The sequence below is a fragment of the Dendronephthya gigantea genome, unplaced genomic scaffold (genome assembly GCF_004324835.1).
Source record: "Dendronephthya gigantea isolate DGI-Jeju-01 unplaced genomic scaffold, DenGig_1.0 000048F, whole genome shotgun sequence".
NCBI lineage: Eukaryota > Metazoa > Cnidaria > Anthozoa > Malacalcyonacea > Nephtheidae > Dendronephthya > Dendronephthya gigantea.
Window position 1 is genome coordinate 637,647 of NW_021163058.1, and position 24,366 is coordinate 662,012.

The following is a 24,366-nucleotide window of genomic DNA, read 5'->3' on the forward strand; positions in this document are numbered from 1 at the left end:
GCTTACCTAAATAAAACTATAAGGGAAAAAACCTAGACCACAGCTAACGATCAAAGTCTCAAACATTAGAGAAAAATATCCTACAGAAAATTTACTTTCAATCGTAGATTGATTATCTTTAGTTCATACTTGATACAATCTTTGTCATAGAAAGGAAACGTACATAAATACATGTCTCCTCAATGTGGCAGTATTATAACTCATGATTTGGTCATTATTCTTCACGGTTGGTCACATGCTTACATATATACTGGTAAGGTAATTACCCGGAACCCCTTTTTATATTCTTTTTTGTTCCCTATATTCAAAACAGAAAAGGAATGGTACGTTTTTATAGTGTTGTTACCACGTTTTATAGTTTTATTGCCATGTGCCTGAAAACAATTTCGGGAAAAATTAGGAGATTTGGTTTGATAATTCTGTGCTGATAGCAGCCGCATAAAGCGTTTCCTGGTACCAGCAATCGCATACTTCCAACTTTAAGCTCCGTCGATCAAGGCATCAAATCTGCTTGTTTGTGATTAATCATTGGTTTGTGAAATGACATATTTCTTTTCACGCTCAACTGAACGAGATTTTGACATGAATCGCTTAATTTAACCTTGTTATCGAAAAATGCCAAGACGTAATTTTAAAATAATTTGACACATTTTTAAACGACAAGAATAAATAGCATCAAATATTCCTGCTTTCAAACTTTATAGCGCCTTGAAATTGCAAGAAGGCAGCAATGATGATATCATTCCTGATTTATCAAGGGTGACACAATCTTGTTTATGCTTCCCGAGTTAAATACCATGATTTCCTGCTAATAACTTGGTAATATGTCGAAGTTCAACAGAAATTTTGACTTTTGACGTTCAATTGTGATCAATATTATAATAAGGTGTGATATTTTTGACATTCGCGTGTTTAGCTTCAATTGGTACCTGGACAAGGATGTAAAAATTCAAGGCGGCATAATTTGGATACTTCTCGTACACAGACGAATTAGTTTGTTTTGAATTCAAAAAGTATTTCTTCATGAGATCTCATAGCTACAATTTCTTATTTACTTTGCTTATTTATTATGGCACCGTTTTTGGTAAGTTTATATATGCAAACTCAGTATAACATAATCATTTTACTTTTTATATTAATGCCAGACGCCTGATATCGCTTCATTCGCTTGATGGCTTCGTCTATAGTTGCCCCGAGAATCCGTCATTTGATGCAGTTACACAATTATAATCTAAGCAATTGTCCAATTCGACTTATTTTGTACATTTTATGCGCCAAGCCGCCAGCCTAAAAGTAAACTGACTATGAAGAAGTCGACATACTCAAGCATGATCAGTCTTGTTGTAATGTTCACAAGAACCAGTGAACAACGAACATAAATAACTTCTGTTGTTGTTATTCACATGTTGATAGTAGAATATGTTATTGCATGTAGTAGAATATAGTCATTAATCTCACCTCATTCATTAAAACCTTAGCGTATAAGGCAATCTTCCGTTTTTCTTCACTGAATAGTTCAAAATCTGACACTGTCATTCTTAGCTACTTTGAAGAGGTTCTAATGATTTCTAGAGCCCCAATGTTATGTTATAGTTACCTTACCCACGCAATGCAGTTCCGAGGGCATTTGCGGAGAGGTTCTCGTGGTGAAACACGACGTATTTCAAAGTTGCTCACAATATTTTTGTTTAAGGTGTACCATTGTTTAATACTTCAAACACAAGTGACAAGACACAAAATAGATCATTTTCAATGCGAAAATATACGACGTCAGAAAAACCTAGAAATATTACTTCGGACGGCAACGTTACGAATGAGTTACCACAAAAAAATAATCTTCTGGAGCGGAAGGATCTTCAAAGTCTCTATCATGAGGCGTATTTGCTTTTGAAAGACGTGATAAAAACTAGAAAACTGAACAACAATGCTTCAAGCATTGACGTAGATACCAAGAGAGATCCAAAGCTAAAGGAAGTTCGTAGAATAAACAAAACATCCTCATCAAGACAAACATTTCTAGGACAATCACCTCTTCCACCGTATAAAACAAGACAGGGGAGTTTTTCTACAGCTGTTACGAACAGTAGTGTTACAGCCACGCTTAATGCAAGTAAACTACTAAATTATTTAAATTCAACTAAAAACCAACAAGACGATTACTTCAGAATTTCCACAGCAGATCAAGCAGAGTATGTTTCAGCATTATTGGGCATAACGACAAAACTGAATAACACAACTCTTGGGGCTAATGAAGGGACGTCGGTAGATCGGATAAAATTATTTCCAAGAAACAATACTCGATGGGAGAACAGAAAAGGTTTATTGGCGAATAACACAAAAGATGGCGGTTTTCCAGATAACATAATGACAACAAGTGCTAATGTTGGCAATTCAGCAAAACAGAAAACTTCTGGTCAAGCTTTTGAGGAATTAAAACTTGTTTTAAAATCTTCAGACAATAAAAACGAGTCAAGAATAAGAAACGCAAATACAGATCAAAAAGTTCAAAACACTCTCGGCTCTGCTGATGATTCAAAGAAACTCAGAGTAAATAATACTTCAGTAAACCGGAATTCAAGCAAACCGCAATTACAGGCAAATCGGACCAAAAATGTATCCACGATTTCAAGTTCATCGGGTAAGCACCCGTCAAGTAATATATTTTGTACTCTCTCTACCATGCAAATCAATGCGTAACGTTTTTTACCCTGTGTGTTAACGTGACGACTTAACTCGAAAAGACTTCATATCACGTCATTACAAACCTTGTTATATTTTATTTAGACCAGTATAGTCTTCTAACGCAAGAAATAGTCGTAGAAATTGGAAAAAAACGAGATGAAAGTCCGGATGACACTTGTTATGTTGGCGATGTTAAGTACAATCAAACATTGAAATTTGGTCTAAACGCAGGAAAATTCTTGGAGGAAGGAAAGGCAAAGACAATAGATGATTGTATTTATCAATGTTGTTCAAGAAAAAGTTGTGATGTTGCTTTTATGTTGAAAGAAAGTTGTTTTCTCGTGAAGTGTCACAACAAAACATTGTGTGAATCACGAGAAGCCAAATCACTCAGTTACCATCCGAGGTTGGCTCGTGTCTTTCGTCGTAGACATGGTTTGTATCTAATTTCATATCGAACCTTCCTTAACTACTCTGCCTCCATCGCTCAATAATCCCGTTCTTCATTGAAAGAAATGTTGCCTTATGTGTAGCTACATGTAAATAGTTGCATCTTCCATCACTTGCGACAGTAAGTTTTAGTACATTGAAAATATGAATTCACATGCAGACGAGGCTGGTCAGCAGGCTACACCATGGGCGCCTGATTCTGCTTATGCGTAGTCTCACTAATCTTTCATATACATATTCTGACATGGTTTATGACTTTATGTAGCGTGAATGTCAGGGTTTATATTGTCACTATTTGATATTCAATGGACAATACCTCAATTTCAGCATATAGTATTTTATTCATCTTCTGTCCAGATATGTGTAATGTTTCGTAAAAGTCGTGAAGCACACATTAAACTTTAAAATAAACTAGAGGTTATATTTTGCAGGATATGACCAAGCCCATACTAAAGGCCGAGAGAATCAGAGCCTAAAAAGATACTGCAGTTACAGCAAACTGATTCAGAATAAGACATTACACGGAGGCATTGCCGCTGGATTCTTTTCTTCACATGGTGTTGTTAAAACCTTGAAGGAATGTGCGAAATATTGTTGTGATGAAGAACAATGTGATGTGACATACATGGTAGACGACATTTGTTACTCAGTTCAGTGTAAAGATGAAGAGTCGTGCAAGCCTGTGGAAATAACGCATCCTAAGACGAAAGTGTCACTCGCTTTTGTCTCTAGAGGATTCGGGCAACCAGTGAAACCAACCATAGGTATATCTATTTTGCTTTTTTCAGAAACAAATCTAAGGCCAGATATTTAGAGCCTCCAGGGGCCGGTTCTACAAAAACTGAATAGCTCGAGCTCTGGGTAACTTCAGATCCGGTTACTGAATAAAACAGTTTTGATCACGTTAACTTTTTTCTGCTTTCTAAAACATGAATTTTGTCCAGATTTAGGTAAAATAAAATCACTAACTTACACAGAAGGAGAACAACCAGAACAAGTGTCCTGGTTCTGTAAGGCGAGTAATGTAAGCAAAGTATTCACTAATGTTAATCTTCTGGGAGGATTGCGAGCAGGAAAATTCACGGACAAAGGAGCTGTATCGAGCTACCATCAGTGCGCGGGATATTGTTGTCAAGATAAACATTGCAATGTTGCTATGACTTTAGGAAATAATTGTTTCTTAGTTGCATGTAAAACCTACACAGCTTGCCTGCCGCGGAAAGCAAAGGATGTACATTCTCAGGTGGTTTATGTCAACTGGAAAACACCTTCTGAGAAAGTTCGAATCAAAGGTTTGTAAATATTTCAAATCTAGCTTTATGAAAATGTAGTAATGCTTATATATAATAAAAAGACTAGCTGAATTTGTCCTTATTTCAATACGAAATTTCCAGGCAAGATTTTGTACAAAGATCTAGGATGTTGGCATGAAGATGAAAAATTGCAAAGTTTGATGTCATTAGAGGGAACAGATGATCTTCTGCAAGGCTCTTACAAATCAAGAAGAAATAAAATAACGAAATGCGCCATGGCAGCAAGGAAGAGAAATTTCAAAGGTTTAAACATATAGCGATCTCTTTATAGCTACATTCCGAGTTTGTGTTTTTTCTACCGTCCGAAACATGCATGCTAAGAAACAATGTTTTCGCAACAATATGAATATTTCATAAATGCATGTTTGATATATTTTCAGTATTTGCTCTTCACAATGGCGGCGAATGCCGAAGCGGTCAAAGTGAGGGGAAAACGTATCAAGCACATGGAAAGTCGCGCAGTTGTCATGAGGGTGTTGGAAATTACGTGTCCAATCATGTTTATCATGTAAAGGAAAACGGTAAGTGAGCATCGGCCAGCCTGTGCCCCAGTTCATGCCTGATAAGTCAGTAATGTTGGAAAAATATATCGCAGCTAAACATCCGAAAATGAAGAAATACAAATTAATCTATGATCAAATATAACCTCGTCGAAAAACGTATATTGATTCATTATTGTTGCGAGGACAAGATGTAAGATTTCCATGCACATACAGTTTTTATAAAATGTAAAAGTTTAAAACTTTAATATCAAATTTTATCCCAACCATCAATACTCTGCCAAAGTTTCATTTATTAAAAGCAAATGATTTTTGTCCTGCACGATCAGACGAACGAGATCACAAAAACTAGAACTCTAAAAAGAAGCGATGCTCCGTAAACTACTGATGCAGTAGCAATCATCTCAACAATCACCACTATTGCATTGTTTAAGTTGACCGGCAAAGTTGTGTTATTTAAAGATGATTCTGTTTGCTATTTACTATATCAGGAACTGTAGTCGATCATGGTTGTTGGAAAGCAATTCAAAAAGAAGAAAATTTTGTAACGTTGGAATCAACTGATGGACGAATCAAAGAAAAATATAAAGAACGAAATAACTCATTATTAAAATGTGCTGAGGCAGCCATTTCTCAAGGACACGCGTTGTTTGCTTTACGAGACGGAGGACAATGTTTAGCTGGGAATTCGGAAACTACATCATACAAGAAAAATGGCGTGTCAAAGTTGTGTGTGGATGGCATGGGGTCTGATTCTTCAAAAAGTGTTTACCAAATCATTGGTAAGTGTTGTTAAATTGTTGGAGTTATACTCGCATTGGACTCAACTATGCTACCAACAACCCCAACAACTGCTACACTTATCACAACATTATTATCTCTCCTAATTATCAGGAACGACTCAATTAACCTTACAACAGCATAAAGAGAAACCATTTCTGGCGAGAAAAAGCAAAGAACGTCTACAGGCCTTCCCAAGCTCTGAAACTGAGTTAAAATTCCACTCGGCAAAGTTGTTCTACAAATACAGCTCTCCGCAATCTCGTGTGTTCATTCATGGCCTAAAAGCTGGGCATTTTACAAATCAAGGAGAAGTAAATGATATAACGGAATGTATACTTCACTGTGGTCGACAACCAGACTGTTCTGTAGCGTTCATGGTTCGTAATCGTTGTTTAACTGTCAAGTGTTACAGCAAGAAATCCTGTGACACCATACCTGCAGTGAATTCTAGATATAATCCTCAACTATCCGTCATAACACGCTTAGCATCATCGATGTCATCATACAAAGGTGAGTGTCTCGTTATAGCTGTTTCTGGAAATTGTAACATAATAATCGTATCGAAGGAAGGTGTATAATTTGTTCCAGGATCGGGCGCATTTGAAAACAACGCAAGGTCACTTGAGATATCACATTATCCAGGCAGCAGCTTCTAACCCCCCCCCCTCCTCCTCTGTTGCGCTAGATCCAATAGCAATAGAAAACCTTTTAACATGGTGTAGAAGGAATTATATTTTGCAGCAGACTAAATTTACCGACCACGCTCTTTTTTTCTAAAAAAAGTTTTCATTAATTTCCTAAGGCAAAGAGAAACCTAACGTTGACGAGACCAGACCATTTTCAACTCAATCAAATCATCAACGGAAAGTAAACAAAAGCAGCGCGTTGAAGGAAAACATTATCTTGAAATCAACGAAAGACTCAAATCGAACTCGCTACAAACACAGCTCTCCACAATCTCGCGTGTTTACACGTGGTATTGATGCTGGAAATTTCACTCATCACGAAGAAGTAAACAATATGCCTGACTGTATAGAATATTGTGGTCAGCAGCTTGAATGTTCTGCAGCGTTCATGGTCCGTCATTTTTGTTTCACAGTCGCATGTTACAACAAGGAATCATGTGATACTGCACCAGCAGTGCATTCTGGGTTTAATCCGAGGCTATCGTTCATAACACATTTGACGTCATCCCAACCAGGTTGGTATGTGCAGTACAGCAGCAATACCACTTGAGTCTACCATCTAGGAAAAAAAGATAAAAGTAAAGCATAAAAATTATTATTTCTATTCTTATTCAACAATCGTTAGATTGATTGGGCTCTAGGGTTACAGCTAATAGCAATAAAAACCTCCGACAAGGGCATTCCGTAGCCATTCTCAGCCTTTCTTGCTTTTCAGAGAATTGTAATATGCAATTTTGTAAAGAGTAATGCAAATTTTTGGATATAGAATTGTCTTCTTGATAAAGTGCTCAACAAATTGAAGTGTCCACAATCTGAAAGTGCTCAACGTTTCCAAGTTTTCTTTGTTGTATGCTAACTGTTGTGTACCAATTGTATGCATAGAACCAGTTTTGTTAAGACGATGCGAAACAAGCAAGATCTACGAAAATGTGACATTGTTTGGCGGAATTCACGCCGGAAATTTTACAGACTTTGGCGAGAAAGACAACATGAGTCACTGCATTAGTTTTTGCTGTGAACAAAAACATTGTGATGTTGCATTTATGTTGGGAAAGGATTGTTATGGAGTTCAGTGCAAAACAAAACATTTATGTGGAACTACGCCAGCGAAGCATGTGAGGAAATATCGACCACGCTTGGCCTATATGAGTCCTAAAATGGAAAATAATACTGCAGGTAATTCTGTTTTGAAAGTTTACCATGGTGCATGATTGTGCAGTTCATTGAACCTCGTGTGGGAAAAACATTGGATCGCATTTATCAGCACATTGTACCGTAACGACAATGATAAATCTTTTTGTTCGTTTATTTATTCAGTAGTTTTATAAGCGCAACTACGACGTTATGTTTATTTCATATTCACAGACGCACGTTCGCTGTCTTCATGTTGGAATGGTGAAACATTAGTGAACTACACATTGACAGGCGGAATTGACGCAGGAATATTTTATTCCAATGGTAACACGGAATCAATGAGTACATGTATGAAATATTGTTGTGAACAACATGACTGTGATCTCGCCTTTCGCATCGATCAAGGATGTTATACGGTTCATTGCAATGATCTGGATCATTGTCATGCAAGGAAAGCAAGAAAAACTCGTTTTGTTCCACAAATAGCTTTTAAAAGACCACAACTGGCGATAGACGAGTGTGAGTGGCTTTGTCTTTTCAATTAAGCTTAACTGAATTTCTTGAATCAAAAATTACGCGACTGGTAACAAATTCAATTATATTTGTACTTGCAAACGAGAACATACACGAGAAGTCACAATCACTACAGGATTTGTTATTAGACTTATTTTACGATATATTCAACCTAGTCAATATTATGATTGATACTGTATCATAAAAATATCGAATATTTTTTTTGTTTTACAGCCAAACAGAATCGTAGATCTGATGCATCGCATGGATCGTGTCAAATTGGAGAAACACACTTTAACACCACACTAAAGATGGGTATGCATTCTGGGAAATTCAAGAATTTGGGTCAAGTCGACAATATGGAGGATTGCATTGAAATGTGCTGTAAAGAAAAAGATATTGACGCTGCGTTCATGTTGGGAAAGCTTTGTTACTCTGTGAAATGTTATAATTCTGATTTATGTCAGACACGACCAGCCTTTATATCCAGCATTGATATGCTCAATGCTTATCCAGCCGTATCATTCATTCATAACAACGATAACAACGATGACAGCAAAGGTAACAAACTAATGTATACTTTGACATATCAATAAATTTGAATCAACATTCCTAAACAACCATCCTATATAACAAATATCTTTTTCAACTTTAGATTACACACGCAGTGAAATTGAAAGAAGATGTGTGGTTGCATCAATTAAAAAAAATACAACTTTGATTGGCCAACTACATGGAGGTGAAGGTATATTTTCTTCTTTTTCTGCCGCAAATAGAAACTACTCTTCCTATCATGCGTGATGCGTCCATAATCAAACTTGTCTTTCACCATTATCATTCCACTGATCTCTATCATTTGGAACTCGTTCGTTTTATCTTATGTGTCTAAGTTTCCAGACATCGTGGCCTTTCTTGGAGGGATATGAGAAACCATACACTATAAATTATGTCACCAAGTTTACCATGTCTTTAATGAAGCTAGACCCTGCATGCATGGGTCGGTAAGCCTTATTGTCTCCTCAGTCTTCCAAATCTGACATGTGAGAGAGCGATCAAAACCATCAAGAGAGATTAATGATTCGAAGGTTTACTGCAATTTACCAGTAATTTTTCACGAGATAGTTTCTTTTAAGTCATTAATTTTCTCTTCTTATAGGAACATTTAGTGATAACGGAGAGAGAAGTAATATTCAAGACTGTGTATCAGCATGCTGCAATACCCCACTATGTGACGCTGCTCTGATTCAAGGCAAAAGATGTTTTTCAGTTCAATGTTCAAATAACAAGACGGCATGTCAAGAGGTTCGCGCAGACTCGTTGAACACTACGTCAACATTAGCTTACATTGCCAGATATGAAGATTCTGGACATACACAAGGTAGGTTAGTCAATCTTTAAAAACGGTAAGACCATTGCAAAATGATATATGTAATAAACTAAATTCTAAGTTACTACTCCTTTACTTTAAATTCAATGACTCGCACAACGTTTGATACTATTAGTAGTTTTATGCATTCTATAAACCTAAATAAACAACTTTACTATTATTTTGCAGAACTTGAGCTATCGACATCCACGAGTCAATGTCCACTGGAAAGTCTTAACGAGTTTCATGTTTATAGAAACAAAACTCTTCTTGGTGGGTTTGAGACAGGAAACTACACATTTCTCGGAAGAACAAAGTAAGTTAAATGATCGGATACAAAAACACCGCCATAAAATATCTTATTTGAAGTACGCAAGGAACGAGAAAACCATAACAAGCTAGCTGCCTGAACAACTGACGCAACTGCTGATGTTCGTGACTTAATCTGACCAAAGATGCAACATTTTCAAACTACTGCACAGAATGCAATGTCCCGACCGCAATGGCACAGTATACAAATTATGCATGGAACACAACTGAAGTTGTTGAGGAGTTACAACCTTCCATGGTTATTTCTTGACAGAAATATGAGGCAGTGTGTCCAGAAGTGTTGCAGTCTGGGTAAATGTGATGTTGCTTACTCTATTGATGACAATTGCTATGGAGTTGAATGTTTTTCCGAGAATTTATGTAATGTGGATGATAAAATACCGGAGACAACCAGCACACAAATATCCTTGATGAAAGACATCAAACTAAAACAATCACGTGAGTGCTAAACAAACATGAGATTATAGACATACGAAGTTCGAGTATTGGAGGTGTTGATACAACAAAACATGTCAGATAAGACTTGCGTGTGAAATTGTTCTCCAGCGGTGTATCGTGAATGGACGGCTTAACTCTGTATAATCCCACAAAGTTCTTCTTTTTTAATAGACCTTTTTGGTAAATACGTCATATTTTAACATCACAACGTTTTCAATTCGGAACCACCTTAAATGTTGTGACGTAATTACCGAAAGGTCTATTCCCTGAAATTTTTGCGACTCTGAGTATCTTATGAAGCAAGGGCTAGCTGTTTTAACTGATCTCAACGAACCAAAATGGAAGGAAGTTTCCTTCGCTGAATGATTAAAAAATCGATCTTGTCGCTCGTGGATTAATCGAAATATATTTTAATAATAACTGTTTTCAGGCAAAGCTGTTAATTTTACTGAAGAAAAGTCTTCAAAACGACATAATTGAGATATTTTTTATTTCCAAGGACGTTTCTCAAGTTACATATTGCCAGTATTACCTGTACTTCTGGTTGTTTTCATCTTCGTTTGTTGGTTGTACTGGTTACGTTCAAGAAAGTATGTTTTTACATTTTTTTAACAATAAGATTTCATGCTAGACTATAGTCCATTTTCCATGCAAGACATTATATTGTGAATTTTAGAGGATATAGATCATAATAGCTTTTCCATATCAGTGATTCTTGGAGGAAAAACAGATTATAAACATTTTGATACTCACACATGTTAATCACATTTCAGTTCTGAAGTATTCAAATTCGTATGAATAAGGTGTTGCTCTATTTTATGAACATTCTGCATTGTCGTTTTAGAATTTCTTCTTCCAAAACGTAAAAACTTGAGAGGAAAATTACAACGCCGTGAGTTTACTGATCTATATACATAATTGCAAAATACGTTAAACTAAATTCTGACCATATCTTAGTTACGCAGACCGTCATTACACTATTATTTTTTTTACCTTTTCTTGCACATCCCGACCTTATTCTGAAAAAAACAATAGATTCTCTGAGATATAAACTAAGCACTTTTTCAGTACACCGGATCTAAAATTTTATTTCATTACTTAGAGAATACAACGTCAACACACCATGCATGCAGTCACTGCAAACTCGAGTTAAAGACATCAAGTGAGAGTAAAAGAAGGATGGTAGCAAATAGTAAGACTAAAACAGTAAAAGAGTAAAACAGTAAAAGAAGGATCATAGCTGAAATTTGACAGGGAACCAAAAAAAATTTACCAGCAAAACATTTTTTTACCTAAGAAGAAAAGAAATGCAGGTACAAAATTAGTTCTTTGGACTGTTTTTTGCGAATATCAACTGGTGTCATACAGCAAGAACTTTAATCCAGCCTCACACGAATGCCACAGGTTGATTACCTCAAGCAGTCTTTTAGTCAGAGTCAGCTGCTTTTTTGAGGCGAGTGAGGTCGTTAGCGCAACTGAGAGTTCTCGTGGTCCTTCAGGCCTTTAAAATGAACAACCACGCATGCGTGCAGCTGTAAAACAACATGTAGTGTGAAAAATCTATGTTTTGTTGTTATAGAATTTAATTGAATTTGATCTCATTTTACAAATATCCACTCCTATGACTAATATGCATTATCTCCGTATAATTTTCATGCGATCACCAATTTTTGAAATAATTGCACGCGTGAAGTAGACTTTCTGCCTGGTCTGTTTTTTAAGACGGTAATCTCCACAGTTTACAGATGTTATTATTGGTGTTATTTTGAGGATTTTTTTGGAACTCCGAAGAAACTTGATATACTTTTCATTCCTTTTGTATTGACTTTTGCCAGTGATTTTTGGGCTGCCGTTAGTTTAACATTCGTGTTCTATAGAAACGCAAAGTAATAAAAATTATAGTCAGCTGGTATACACATAGCTCATGCACTGTGGTACGGTAAAGAAAGGATGGACGTTTGGAGTCATCGACGCTGCGACATTGTCGCTGTCGTATTTTTGATAGATTTGGCTTACATTGGGACGCTTGAACTACAAAATAGTGATTAAATATATACATAACTAAGGCAGCAATTGTTTTTATATCCATTCAAATTGTCATATACTGATTCAGAATTTCGGAGTCTACATGCAGGGTTTACCTGATCTGTCGCTTTTGCTTTTGCGAAGAATTTAGAATAATCTTCATTTGGCTTAGCAGCTAAACTTTCATCTAACTTCACTTTCTAAAATAAACGTCATAATATATTTATTGTACATATAAACGTATTATATAACTCCTATCACTTGTTCTTGTTCTAATATTCCTTCCATACCTTACACGCAGGCTCCTCCTCTGACGAACCAGATATTTCATCATTTATTCTAGCAAAATATATTTATTACAATCAATTGACGGCATGAACTGAAAAATTTAAACGTATGCGATAGAAGGATTCTTACCCTAAGGATGCTTTCAGTTTCTGACTCCAATAGTCGGAAATATAATCAGATACCAAACCAAAAGCATATCCTAAATAATCTTTATGAAGAATAAAGTTGCTATTGCAGAGTTCTGTAGCATTATTATAATTTGATCGTAAGTGGGAATTGTTTTTTGAACGGCCGATGCATATGAGCGGGATTTGATTTCACTTTGGGATGTGCAGTACAGCCAGAATCACTGGAATTATTAAATGGGAATTCGCTATACCCCGGCATACTAGCTGTTTCCATACGATATCCATAGTATGAAAATGGCAATTAGTAGGGATATAATACAAAAAAATTCCAATGAATTGTGGGCAGAGCCTGTCAAATTAACTTGAAAATATCTCGGAAAGCCTGTGAATTAGGATTTTGAATTTTACCGTAACAGAAGTTGCAGAACTTTACCTTGAGTATTACCACGCGACTTACTACTCCTAACAAATGTTGATGACTGAGCACCAGACGTACATATGCTCGCTTGTTTTAACTGATCTTCTGTTTGATACACCTAAAATAATTGTTTACAGTGAACTGTACTTTATTTTCTTTATCCATAAGTAAATTACGCAGGACCCAGTGAAAAACACTGCTCCGAAAAAGAATGTAACTGCGACCATCAAAACTTGTTAACAATTTTATTTTTCAATATTTTGCGATGATCAACACACATGATAGACAAAAATATTAACCTTTTTTTCTAACCAGGAAATGACTTTATCATGGTTAAGCTTGCAAACAATTAGGTCTTCTTCCCCCTTCATATCAGTCACCAGACACAAATCCTCTTTGGTGATACAATGGGAAAGCTCACAAATATTATTATTGTCAGACTCTTGTAAAATATGTTCCAAGGTCATAAACTATAGTGAGGAAAGAATAATGAAGGTGGTGGTAATTAATGTTAAAAAAAAATTCATAGACAAGGCTGTCAAAATAAAAGATCTACAGTGTACACACAACACGTGCAGTTCTAATATGATGCAAGATATCTGTGCCTACCTTAGTTGATGTACTTTTCAGAGAAGGCAGAACCATAAATAGAGCATCAATTTTTGTCCCGAAATAGAGATTTCCATCTACAGAAGTATGGGTTTTATATAAAAATATATGTGTAAAATAATATAACAATATGTTATCAATACCTTGCAAGACAGAATTATCAATAAACCATGATCTTGGAGTTTCATTGAACTTCAAAATTTCAGAAATTTCTTGTTTATTTTTTGACAGCAAATATTGCTGAATGTGACCTGTAAAAATTTATAATGTACATATGTAAGCCATCATTTTTAATTCTATAGACTGGACTAAAACACAGGTAAATGCAGAAATTAATATTTACTATACATTTTACAGTTGTAAAGATACAATGTACTTTATACCTGTTTTTGGATGTGGCAACATAACAAAATGGTAATCTTCAAAATCTTCATTTTGTTCTAGATATACATTTTGAAATTACCTAAACTAGTCTACTGTCAAGGCAATGTGTGATAACCAACTACCATGAAAAACATAGCTAGGCTGACCAACAACAAATAGCCAACATAACTATGACTATAATTAGCTAGCACGACCAACACAGGTAACATAACCAACACAGGAAATATGACCATCACATGAAATATGGCCAACACAAGAAACATAAACAACATAGGTAACATGACCAACACAGGAAACATGACCAACATAGTTAGGAAACATGACCAACATAGGTAACATGATCAACACATGAAACATGACTCAACACAGCAATGTGACCAACACAGGCAACATGACCAACATGTACAGATTACAGAAAACATGACCAACACAGGTGGCAATGACCAATACAGACAACATGACCAACAAACGGCAATCTGACCTAATTATAAATAGAACACAGTGCATGATAGCCAACGTCACCAGTGACCACAAGCATATGCTTTTGAGGGGAGGGGGGGGGGCAGCTTCAAATTTTTACAGAAATTTCTACAAATATTTGGGTAGCAACCACAGCCAAGACAGGTGATCAGCTGGATAGCTGTTTTGCACAATAGTAAATAAAAACCGTACCTGGTAAAATAAAAACCCATTTATTACTGTTTTGGCTTAGACTGCTTATCTTTATCTTGGACGGTTTAGATTTGCCCGATCGTTGCATTTTTTGTCAATTAGTCCAATGTATGATCAGTCAAACTTCAAAACACCACAATCAGTGATATTGCAGTTATAGATTATAGCACAAATGATTATACTGAAGATTCATTCTGAAAATATTTCGCGCCAAATATTTACTATTAGCTTTCTTCCTAAACCTTAGATAAAGTATGGGGTGTCTCAGTGTCAAATGTAGAGCCCACGGTCAACCAACAACGACGACCACTGGCGGCTGAAACAGATTGAAGGTTCTCATAGTCAATCTTAACGTTGTGATTGCTCACACAAAAGATGTGGTAGCAAGTGATATAGTCACCTATTTCTATAACCAAAATTCTCGTGTCTTTTAGGGGGTAAAGGGGGAACTGGCCTATTAGTTTGCATAGTGCATACCACAGATAGTTCATGAGTCTACATTATCATGTAAATTGTGATATACATTAGGCATATTACGGACATTCTTTAAAATTGAATAAATATTTCAGAATAGATCTTTTCTTATATTCTACCCATTCTGCTATTCATGGTCTCAACTCATGGACCGCGGAGATGGGCGGTCAAAATTATTGAAGAAAAAGTGTTTTACTGGAGGGGGGTGTTCTATTCAGGACCCCCACTCTCTGATACGCTCCGCGGCCCCTGCAACTCAAGATCTTTTTAGCTCCCGTTTAATATTATGGCATTAATCAACGCAAATACTTGTACACTCAGCGTACCTATTTTTCAGTGTGCAGCACTCAATATTTTCGTCGTGATTAGTCGTAATCGGGCGGAAATTATCGGGACATATTTCGTGCACTCACTTCACGTCTTCACTATCATCGAAGCCGGAGTCTTCATGTACTGATTTGTGGAAAAAAATTCGTGAAAGTAATATAAAATGACTCCAATATCCGATTCGTTTGTGGAAAATTCTACAGTAAACAACGTAAAAGATCCTCGCTGGTTACAAGTTGAAGTTTGCCGAGAATTTCAGCGGGGAAAATGTACAAGAGAAGTATCCGAATGTAGATTTGCACATCCAGACGAAAATGTACAAGTTGAAAATGGGGGCAGAGTTACAGCTTGTTTTGATTCAATGAAGGTACATTTTTGCGCGACTCTATAGCTTGATTTATTCATGTGTTTTAAAGAGACAGCTTTTAATATTTTTTGGTATACGAATTTAAAGTTATGTCTAAAATGACAATTACTTTATAGTGGTCAATCTCTGTAGCGTTATAATATAAACATGAATGTTAATAAATGTTATACCTGTGTTTCTAACATGTACTCTTAGCCTAAGATTCAATACGTTTGTGTCTTTTTCATCTGTAGTAAAGATTTCCATAATTGAATTTTTAATTTTTTCGAGAAGATAAAAGGAAATTTCAGTTTTTTGTAACACGCTAACTATTATCGAGTATGTAGCGCAACTTTCTTTGCTTTTTATGTTTATTTGGAGAGACGTGAAAGCCTGATGTGAAAGCGCTAATTTTCTCATAATTGTATGACACATTTGAAACATTGTGCGCCTGCCATATATTAATTAAACCATGTAATTGTAATATTTAAAGGATCGTTGTCAAAGAGAATCTTGCAAATACTTTCATCCACCACATCATATTAAACTACAACTTGAGGCAAATGGTCGACTTTTGAAACAACATAAACAGCAACTTCAAGCAATAGCATCTCAAAATCTGTTACAAACACCTGCTACAGTGGTAAGTTGTGATTTAAATTCAGGCAGCACAAAACAAAATTATCTGATTTTAAAAATATAATTGGTCTTTGGTTGTGTAACACTGTCTCTTCTCCAGATGTTTTTATAATGTTTTTTATTCTTAAAAGCTTCCACTTTTCAAATTTGACATTTTACAAATATGACAAACATATACAAAATACTTGTAGAATTGTAAGGCTTATATTTTCAATATTTTTAATTTTAAAACATTGCAGTTTTATTAGGAGGCCAAGAAGAGTAATGCAATTTGTTTGTTGTTTCTCACGATTTTTAAAGGACATGCAGGACTATAGTGTATAATATCACCTTTATGTTTATAGCTTCCTTTGAATGCATTGCAAGGTTCTGGTGTGAGTGCCTTGCCTTTAACATTTGTCTCAAGCCCTGTGTTAACATCGTCGTCACCTCGAAATGCACCTGCTGTTGCAACGACAAATTCCAACTGGAGAACTGAGAAAATTCTTCCTTTTCTTGAGGTAAAAGTTGTAAATTTTCCTTTTATTAGAATTCTTCAATTGCAAAATTTCTTGTGTCTGTCACATTATGTTAGATTCACTATTGAATGTACGAGATGTATGATATCATTATTTCTTTTTTTCTCCAAGGTTTGCAATGATTATGTAAATGGTGTTTGTTCATCAAATGAATCCCAATGTTCGGCAGCTCACCCGCCATTAGAGCTTCTTCGTGATCGAAATCAAAAGCGAATTACTGTTTGCATGGATTTTGTGAAAGGAAGATGTCAGAGAGAATCATGTCGATACTTTCATCCACCTTCGCATTTACAGGGAAAATTAAAAACAGTGAAAATTAGTCAAAGTCAACTAAGTGTTGTAAGTAAGATGTCTAAGATCTGCAATTTAGTGTTAGTTTACACATTGTCAGCTTTGTTATGGCCAAGACCTGCCTTCTCCTCACCATTTTTGTTTAATTTTTTCATCTATTTCATTTCACCACTCTTTTTACTCCCTTCTTATAGCTACAGTACATAGCCGTAAATGGTTGGATATATAAGAATTAAATAGTTGTCTCTAAAACTGTGATTTTACAGCAATCAAAATTTCCATTCAAAATATGCCCTCTTGAAAGTTTCATTTCCAATTAGCTCTTTAAATAAAAGTAGTATGGAGTACCACCCCCCCCCCCCTAGCATTTATGTATTGGTACTTTGAGCAGCACAATGTTCAATAAATTTCTCTGTTGTTTAAAAAGGGAAGGCTCAATGTTATATTTGGAAGCTAGAATCTATATTGGAAAGTTTATTAATATTGTTTTCATTAATCACAGATCCCATCAAAGTCAAGAAAACGACCAGGGGAATCAAAAGATGATTTGGTACAGCATACTAAATTCTTTTTTTAATGAACTTGATTGTTTTTTAGAAGTGTCTTTTTTCAAAGAGGTGTTTCAGTTTTATAAGACCACAATGGGAAAGCACTTGTAGTTGTTGTTTAATGTGATAGTTTGTATCCATAAATTTATATGTGTTATTGCAGGAGGAGCAAGCAAAACAACAAGCATTAAATTACACCTTAATTAACACTCCTGTGGCTTTACCTGCGGCAAATTTTGCAACAAATTTCGCAACAATATTTCAACCATCAGCATTCCAGCCAACAAATGCTATGCAATTTGCTCCGGCCTTTTTTTCAACTCGTAAGTATATTTTCAAAGAGTTCCTTGAGGCCATTTGTTTCGGCCAGGTTTGTTGTGCCTTCTAAAACCTATCCTATCTTCTCCATATAGTACCACTGACTGTTCCTCAACTGACCACAACAACTGCAACCCCCTTTGTTCATCCACAAGTTCAACCGGTAACGTTGTAGTGATGTTTTTGTGATTTTGTTAATGATAAGTGTAGTCTTCATGATGTTGTTTCTCCATATATAAAACTGCAAGAACATGCAATAGTTAAGTTTTGTTCAAAAGGACACTAATTTTAAAGAACATGGTCTTTAATCATTCACTGGTAAAGAAACGTAATCATGAAGACTATCCTATATAGTGATGATGGTATATGCATTAATAGTGTGATGGTGTTTAGATCTGGTTTTAATGGTGTGAAATATAGTGTGGTGGTATATAATGCAGTGTTATAGTTGTGTGAAATATAGTGTGGTGGTATATAATGCAGTGTTATAGTTGTGTGAAATATAGTCTGGGGTGTTGTGTGTGTGTGGTATGATGGTGTGAAAGGTGGTGTGGTGTTGCATGGTATATGATGTGGTATACAGCGTGGTCTGATAGTTTAGAATGCAGTCAAGTATTAGTGTGGGCATGATACGTATATTGTATCGTATATTGTATCGTATATTATATAAAGGTGCAGTATTGTCAATGATGTGTTTATAAAACATCAATGATAAATATTAGTTACGTTGCAGTAAGTATTGTAGGTGAGCCATCATCACGTTTGTCAGATATGATATCGACAACGATCGTGACGTAAAACCTCATTTCAGTGCAGGGTGAAAACATTTTTAAAAATCTTGATTTTCCAAATTTGATTCTTGATTTTTCTGACAGAAAATTATCTGTTCGTATGCAAAAACCTTTTCCTTACATGGCACATAACACTATTTCTTTTAAAAATGATTTATTTCAAAAATTATTTCAAATTATTTGGATCCTTTATTTAGTCTCACGTATGATATTTTTCTTTGTCAGAATTGAAACTCACTGCTAGGCAATTTCATCACTGTTCGTAATGATTTATGGCATCAATAAGACATATTTGGCTCCTCGAATTGCCCCACGAGGTTTAATGTTATCACCAAAACAAACGTACATTCATTTGCGATCGAAGGCAAATTGTTTCTATTTGAACGGCCATGTGTGCGGAAAAGGTCGATGCAGAGCCAGCGAGAGGTAGCGAGATTTTTGATAGCTGAAAATTTTCAAACTACTTTCAACAAAATTTTGTTTATGATTTTTTCGACAGGACTATAATTATGTTTTGAGCGAACCTGCTACGGGAGTTTTCTATGGCTACCAACCATATTATCCTGCAAATGGATGTCAGTATATATCCTGTACGGAGGAACAGGTCTGATTCGAGGAAACACATTCGTAGTATGAAGGGGCCTGGGGGAAGTAAAACGACTACGAGGCCTCTTTACACGGAAAGGTGTACCATATCTATGATCCAAAGCGACAGAAACAACGTTATCAACAAATAATGCAACAAAAATTTTCTATAATTGTTATATTGACGTTTCTGTCTACCTATTGGGTCACGATATGTTACACCTTATATCCGTGTAAATCAGGTACACCCAAAAGTTAATTGTTTTACACTGAAAGAGAATGTGTGCTTGAACAAGCAGAGAGTTCTTGGTGTCAAACAATTAACTTTCCTCATACTTTATAAAAGCAGAAATATTTTATCTCAACAGCTTTCTCTTACTAACAACCAAAAACAAAATCAACGTCCCATATGTCGTGATTACCAAGTTGGCAATTGTAGAAGAGATTCTTGCAGATTTATTCATCTCGATAACCGTGAGTTTTAACGGTCAGAGTTTGATCAAGTAATAATGCGGCACTCTCGTATGACGATACTTTCATATGACGTCCTATTTACAATCGTTTATTATGATAAGGTGACAATATATTATATGAAAAATAAAAATTTAAACCAGATTAGTGGAGGTGACCAAGAACTCTTATTCAACCAAGTTACAAAGACCAAAAACTCATCCGGGTATCTTTTACAAATAACATTGAGGTTATTCATGAATGACTCGCTCTTTCACGATCTTTCAATTGGATGGATTGACTCTCAGCTACCCGGATTTAGCAAGTCGAAAGAATGAATACGTCGTTTCATAGCCGTATAAAGCGCAGTAAGAACAGTGAAAATATTTACTCTACCTTTTTCAGACTTGGAGCAGGAGTCTAAGTTTTGTTGAAGCTTGTATATGTACGGGCAAGAGTCTGCAAAGTGACACAGAAACACAGCATGAACCTACGTACATGAGAGTGCCCATACTTTGTCAAACTCTGCAATTGTATACAATGCTGCTTTTAAACTTTTTGCTTTCTAGGTTTAAGATCACATCGTCTCATCTTCAAAAATATTTTTTTCTAACTTCCAAAAAACAGTTTTTCAGATTTCGATTATTATAGGATTCGGCATATGATGTATCATGCCGTAATCAAATCATGCGATGGCTGCTTTATAATCCGAAATTAATTTGATTGAATCATCAATAACACTATTTTTATCGAAATTTATTGACGATTGATCATTTCAAACACATGTTCATGAACCATATACTTTTCTAAATGAAGTTTAAGGTATCAGTTTTCAATTTTTCAAAAAATTCGAAAAATATATAGCTATATATATATATATATATATATATATATATATATATATATATATATATATATATATATATATATATATATATATATATATATGTTATATATATATATATATTTATTTATTGCTTAATAATATTTACAAATCGCTACTCAGAGTTTCACGGAAGTTATTAGAAAAGTTATTATTTGTCAATTTTTCGTGAAACTCTGAGTAGCGATTTGTAAATATTATTAAGCAATAAATAAATATTTCTGCTCTGTTACTTTGTTATCATCGAGCACTCTTCATATTAACAACAAAATTGCATTTTTATTTATTTATATATATATATATATATATATATTTATATATATATATATATATATATATATATATATATTATATATATATATATATATATATATATATATATATATAGTTGTATGAAGCTAATTCAATTTTTCAAGGTTGTCTCTCAATGTCGATACCAATAGTGATATACAAACTGCTGAAATTCCATTTAAGCTGGACCTTAAAATTGCAGCGTACACTGACAGGCATAACGCGGTTTTGCAGCGACAACCTTGTTTGAATTAGCTGTATAAGTTATTTACCTATATACACGAGGAACAGTTGGCAAATGTATATGGAAGATTTATGCACAATATACCTGCTTAAGTATATTCAATGGACCCTAAGGGATGATAGACCCTTTAATATGGACTTTATTTTTTTTAACATAGAGCCACCTCAAATGAAATGGGATGTTTTGCTCTAATAACTTTTGTACAAAGTTGCAAATCTTTCAACAGCACATGGATGAAAAGGGTTTTCCATTTTAGAACAATGGATGTAGCCTAGAACTAAGCAATTAATAACAGACCTGAAGCCTCTTTTTTTTTTGTTGAGACTCATTTGTACATTTATTCGTAAAAAAATCTTTATCATGTATGTGACATAGTTTATGGGAGGAAACTTTCAATCCACTCCATTTGAGGAGGGTCTAAGTTAAAAACAATAAAGTTTTTCGTAGGTTTTCTGACCAAAATATTTTTATCTACTTAAACGGCTTAGTTTAATTCGAGATTTTTTTATTAGAATATTTTTTCTGCAGGTTGTTAGTCATTAAAGTGTATATAGTCTCAGTTACAACATGAATTCATGCGTTGTATTTGATTTTCCATGACATATTTCTTTTTACTCTTGACAGGGAATGTAGAGGTCATTAATGGACAAGTGACAATTTGTGTAGACGCATTGAAGGGAACGTGTAATAGAACACAGTGCAAGTATTATCATAAACCAGAACAAGTAAAAAAGATCACAAAAACCAAACAAGATAATGGGCAATTACCATTGGTTTAATACCGGAAATTATATATATATATATATATATATATATATATATATATATATATATATATCTATATGTATATATACAGTCATTCCCAAAAAGGTTGTCCAGACAAAAAAAAAATAATATATATATATATATATATATATATATATATATATATATATATATAATTATATATATAATTATATATTATATATCTATATCGATCATGTGACCACTAAGATATATAGGCATCAACTCGCGCGGAATTTTGCGTGATAATTGCGAGTTTAGCTAGTGTGGCAATTGCTTATACTTCAACAAAGTGCCAAGACCATATATTAAGTTCGGATGATTTGAGCTGGAGAATGAAGATATCTTAGCGGTCACGTGATCGATATGTATTTATTTATATATCTGTCTGGACAACCTTTTTGGAAATGACTATATAAATATATGTATATAAATATATGGATATTAGTATGTATATATTATATACACTGGTTTCAATAATTAAGGCTGACCCCAATTAGGGCATATATACCTACTTACCTTCACTTGTCTTTGCTTTTTTCGAACGATTTATTCCTTGACGCGAATTGGAAATATATATGTGTTTTTGGGTCAAAGTTCTCTGAAACCAGTGTATATATATCTATACAGATATACTAGAAAGGGGGGTGTAGCGGATTCATGGGTTATTTCAGACCCCCAAACTATGAAAGTGTTCTGTGGTGCATGTATTAATATACAGTCAGTTCGTGATGGGTGTTTATACTGATCGCTTATTCAAAGCACTTCATTCACAGAAATTAGCGTCACAACATTCTTCATAACAATCATAACAATCGTGAGGTTATTTTGTCGAAAATCCTCTTATACTAAGCGATGCTAAATACCCCAACATGCGTCAACCTTTTTGAATTGATTGCATACAGACTTCTATTAGGCTGAATTTTTCCTACTTGCATATTCAGTTTCTACCGAAAGGAATTCCATGCAGGCTGAATTTTTCCTACTTGCATGAAGAAATTCAGTTTATATTAATCTGGCTGGGTTGACCTAGCTCTTACGACTGCCCTAAGCAATGTTCTTCACTTTGCTAAAGCAGTTCGATCGATCTGCATGACCGGTGTGACCAGTAAACTGGTGTGACCAGAACTGGTGATTTTTATTACATGCAAAATCTAAGCCAAGGAATTTAGCGATTTAGATGGCAAGCAGCTCAACCACAGTTTAAAAAATAAACTGTAGGTATACTCAACCATACAGCATGCCCGTTATAAACTATAAGTGCAGGGGACATGCGCGGGGATAAAAACGTAGACTGTTGTTTCTTCTTAATTAACTCGGTGGTTGATTTGAGAGCGACAAAGGTTGGAAGTTTAAACATACAAAGGTTTATTTTGCTGAAGACTTGCATAAAGACGTTCATCAAGTCAAGCATCAAGGTTCGTAATGCCACTGCACAATGCACAGTTTTACGAATACCATTCATAAACTCGTTCATCATTTAATATATGAATTAAAACTAAAAGCGTTTTATTTTGTTTAACTCTTATTGCAGTGATTGCACTATTTCAACCGCACGAGTAAAGCAAGGCAACATTTTGTCATTTTTGTGGTCACCTGTGTCGCTGCTTTTGCAAACTATTTCTGTACATAACGATCATATACATCATGCAGGTTTCATAATCTGCCCATCTTCATAATACACAGGACCTGCATGAACACAGAGGCCATAGCTACGGTTTGTGTCCATGAAGGACACTTAGCCTATGACTACACTTCACTCTTCACATGAACCAAACGTTAACCCTAAAGTAAAGACGTAAAGTACCTAACGACTGAGTCTTTCACGTCGAAACGATGATAAAGATTTTTATCCGTTCTGGGCATAATAACTGTGGTCTGTGTTCTAATCGATAATATGGCTATTTGAAAAAAAATCTGTACTTTTGTCATGCGCTATTCGCTAAGCGGCCTAAGCCTAAGAGCAAAATGGCGATCACTTTTCGGGCAAAGCAAGATGAAGTACAGCAATGCTGTGCAATAAAATGCAACGTGCAGTGCAATGCAGTAAAAAAATATAACAAAGGTTGAACAAATAGATATGTTATGTTTTAAAATAATCAAAATTACAGAAATAATGTTTGGATAAAAACAATCAGGTATGGGATTTTCTAGCATTC

At 35.0% G+C, this 24,366-nt stretch overlaps 3 protein-coding genes across 7 annotated transcripts; 2 read left to right on the forward strand and 1 right to left on the reverse strand.

Moving 5' to 3' along the window:
* The first annotated feature begins 842 nt into the window (after positions 1–842).
* On the forward strand, positions 843–11,556 carry LOC114528113. Of its 3 annotated transcripts, XM_028549706.1 has the most exons (20): positions 843–1,084; positions 1,694–2,638; positions 2,785–3,117; positions 3,564–3,896; positions 4,077–4,424; positions 4,527–4,688; positions 4,826–4,966; positions 5,437–5,727; positions 5,840–6,238; positions 6,531–6,929; positions 7,297–7,590; positions 7,780–8,067; positions 8,296–8,622; positions 8,717–8,806; positions 9,218–9,439; positions 9,617–9,743; positions 10,011–10,195; positions 10,695–10,785; positions 11,040–11,087; positions 11,298–11,556. In XM_028549706.1, the coding sequence occupies exons 1-19, from the start codon at positions 1,024–1,026 to the stop codon at positions 11,059–11,061; spliced, it is 5,058 nt and encodes a 1,685-aa protein (XP_028405507.1). In that variant the 5' UTR covers positions 843–1,023; the 3' UTR covers positions 11,062–11,087; positions 11,298–11,556. The 3 variants fall into 3 exon arrangements, with proteins under 3 accessions (XP_028405507.1, XP_028405503.1, XP_028405506.1); XM_028549702.1 differs by lacking the exon at positions 11,040–11,087; XM_028549705.1 differs by lacking the exon at positions 11,040–11,087 and having other exon boundaries at positions 8,717–8,800.
* A 191-nt stretch (positions 11,557–11,747) lies between these two features.
* Positions 11,748–14,933, reverse strand: LOC114528115 (ribonuclease H2 subunit B-like). The gene is made up of 10 exons (XM_028549710.1): positions 14,720–14,933; positions 14,047–14,103; positions 13,807–13,914; positions 13,664–13,740; positions 13,354–13,524; positions 13,070–13,172; positions 12,638–12,716; positions 12,511–12,559; positions 12,337–12,420; positions 11,748–12,066 (listed from the first exon to the last, which is right to left on the reverse strand). The coding sequence occupies exons 1-10, from the start codon at positions 14,805–14,807 to the stop codon at positions 11,956–11,958; spliced, it is 927 nt and encodes a 308-aa protein (XP_028405511.1). The 5' UTR covers positions 14,808–14,933; the 3' UTR covers positions 11,748–11,955.
* A 655-nt stretch (positions 14,934–15,588) lies between these two features.
* On the forward strand, positions 15,589–22,230 carry LOC114528114 (muscleblind-like protein 2a). 3 transcript variants are annotated; one of them, XM_028549707.1, is made up of 9 exons: positions 15,589–15,887; positions 16,360–16,509; positions 16,850–17,005; positions 17,135–17,362; positions 17,817–17,864; positions 18,026–18,185; positions 18,276–18,343; positions 19,925–20,030; positions 22,049–22,230. In XM_028549707.1, the coding sequence occupies exons 1-9, from the start codon at positions 15,684–15,686 to the stop codon at positions 22,201–22,203; spliced, it is 1,275 nt and encodes a 424-aa protein (XP_028405508.1). In that variant the 5' UTR covers positions 15,589–15,683; the 3' UTR covers positions 22,204–22,230. The 3 variants fall into 3 exon arrangements, with proteins under 3 accessions (XP_028405508.1, XP_028405509.1, XP_028405510.1); XM_028549708.1 differs by lacking the exon at positions 19,925–20,030 and adding an exon at positions 19,471–19,575 and having other exon boundaries at positions 22,049–22,141; XM_028549709.1 differs by lacking the exon at positions 19,925–20,030 and having other exon boundaries at positions 22,049–22,141.
* Positions 22,231–24,366: the final 2,136 nt, after the last annotated feature.

Bases quoted from the DNA above. Each gene is read 5' to 3' on its own strand.
- LOC114528113 (XM_028549702.1), top strand. From the start codon at position 1,024: ATGAGATCTCATAGCTACAATTTCTTATTTACTTTGCTTATTTATTAT. The intron at 2,639-2,784 runs GTAAGCACCCGT...TATTTTATTTAG, and splicing joins CACGATTTCAAGTTCATCGG to ACCAGTATAGTCTTCTAACG. The intron at 6,239-6,530 runs GTGAGTGTCTCG...TAATTTCCTAAG, and splicing joins ATCGATGTCATCATACAAAG to GCAAAGAGAAACCTAACGTT.
- LOC114528115 (XM_028549710.1), bottom strand. From the start codon at position 14,807: ATGCAACGATCGGGCAAATCTAAACCGTCCAAGATAAAGATAAGCAGT. The intron at 13,525-13,663 runs GTAGGCACAGAT...TCCTCACTATAG, and splicing joins TGAAAAGTACATCAACTAAG to TTTATGACCTTGGAACATAT. The intron at 12,067-12,336 runs GTAAACCCTGCA...GCGTTTCTATAG, and splicing joins AAGCAAAAGCGACAGATCAG to AACACGAATGTTAAACTAAC.
- LOC114528114 (XM_028549707.1), top strand. From the start codon at position 15,684: ATGACTCCAATATCCGATTCGTTTGTGGAAAATTCTACAGTAAACAAC. The intron at 18,344-19,924 runs GTAACGTTGTAG...TTATCTCAACAG, and splicing joins TTCATCCACAAGTTCAACCG to CTTTCTCTTACTAACAACCA. The intron at 20,031-22,048 runs GTGAGTTTTAAC...TACTCTTGACAG, and splicing joins ATTTATTCATCTCGATAACC to GGAATGTAGAGGTCATTAAT.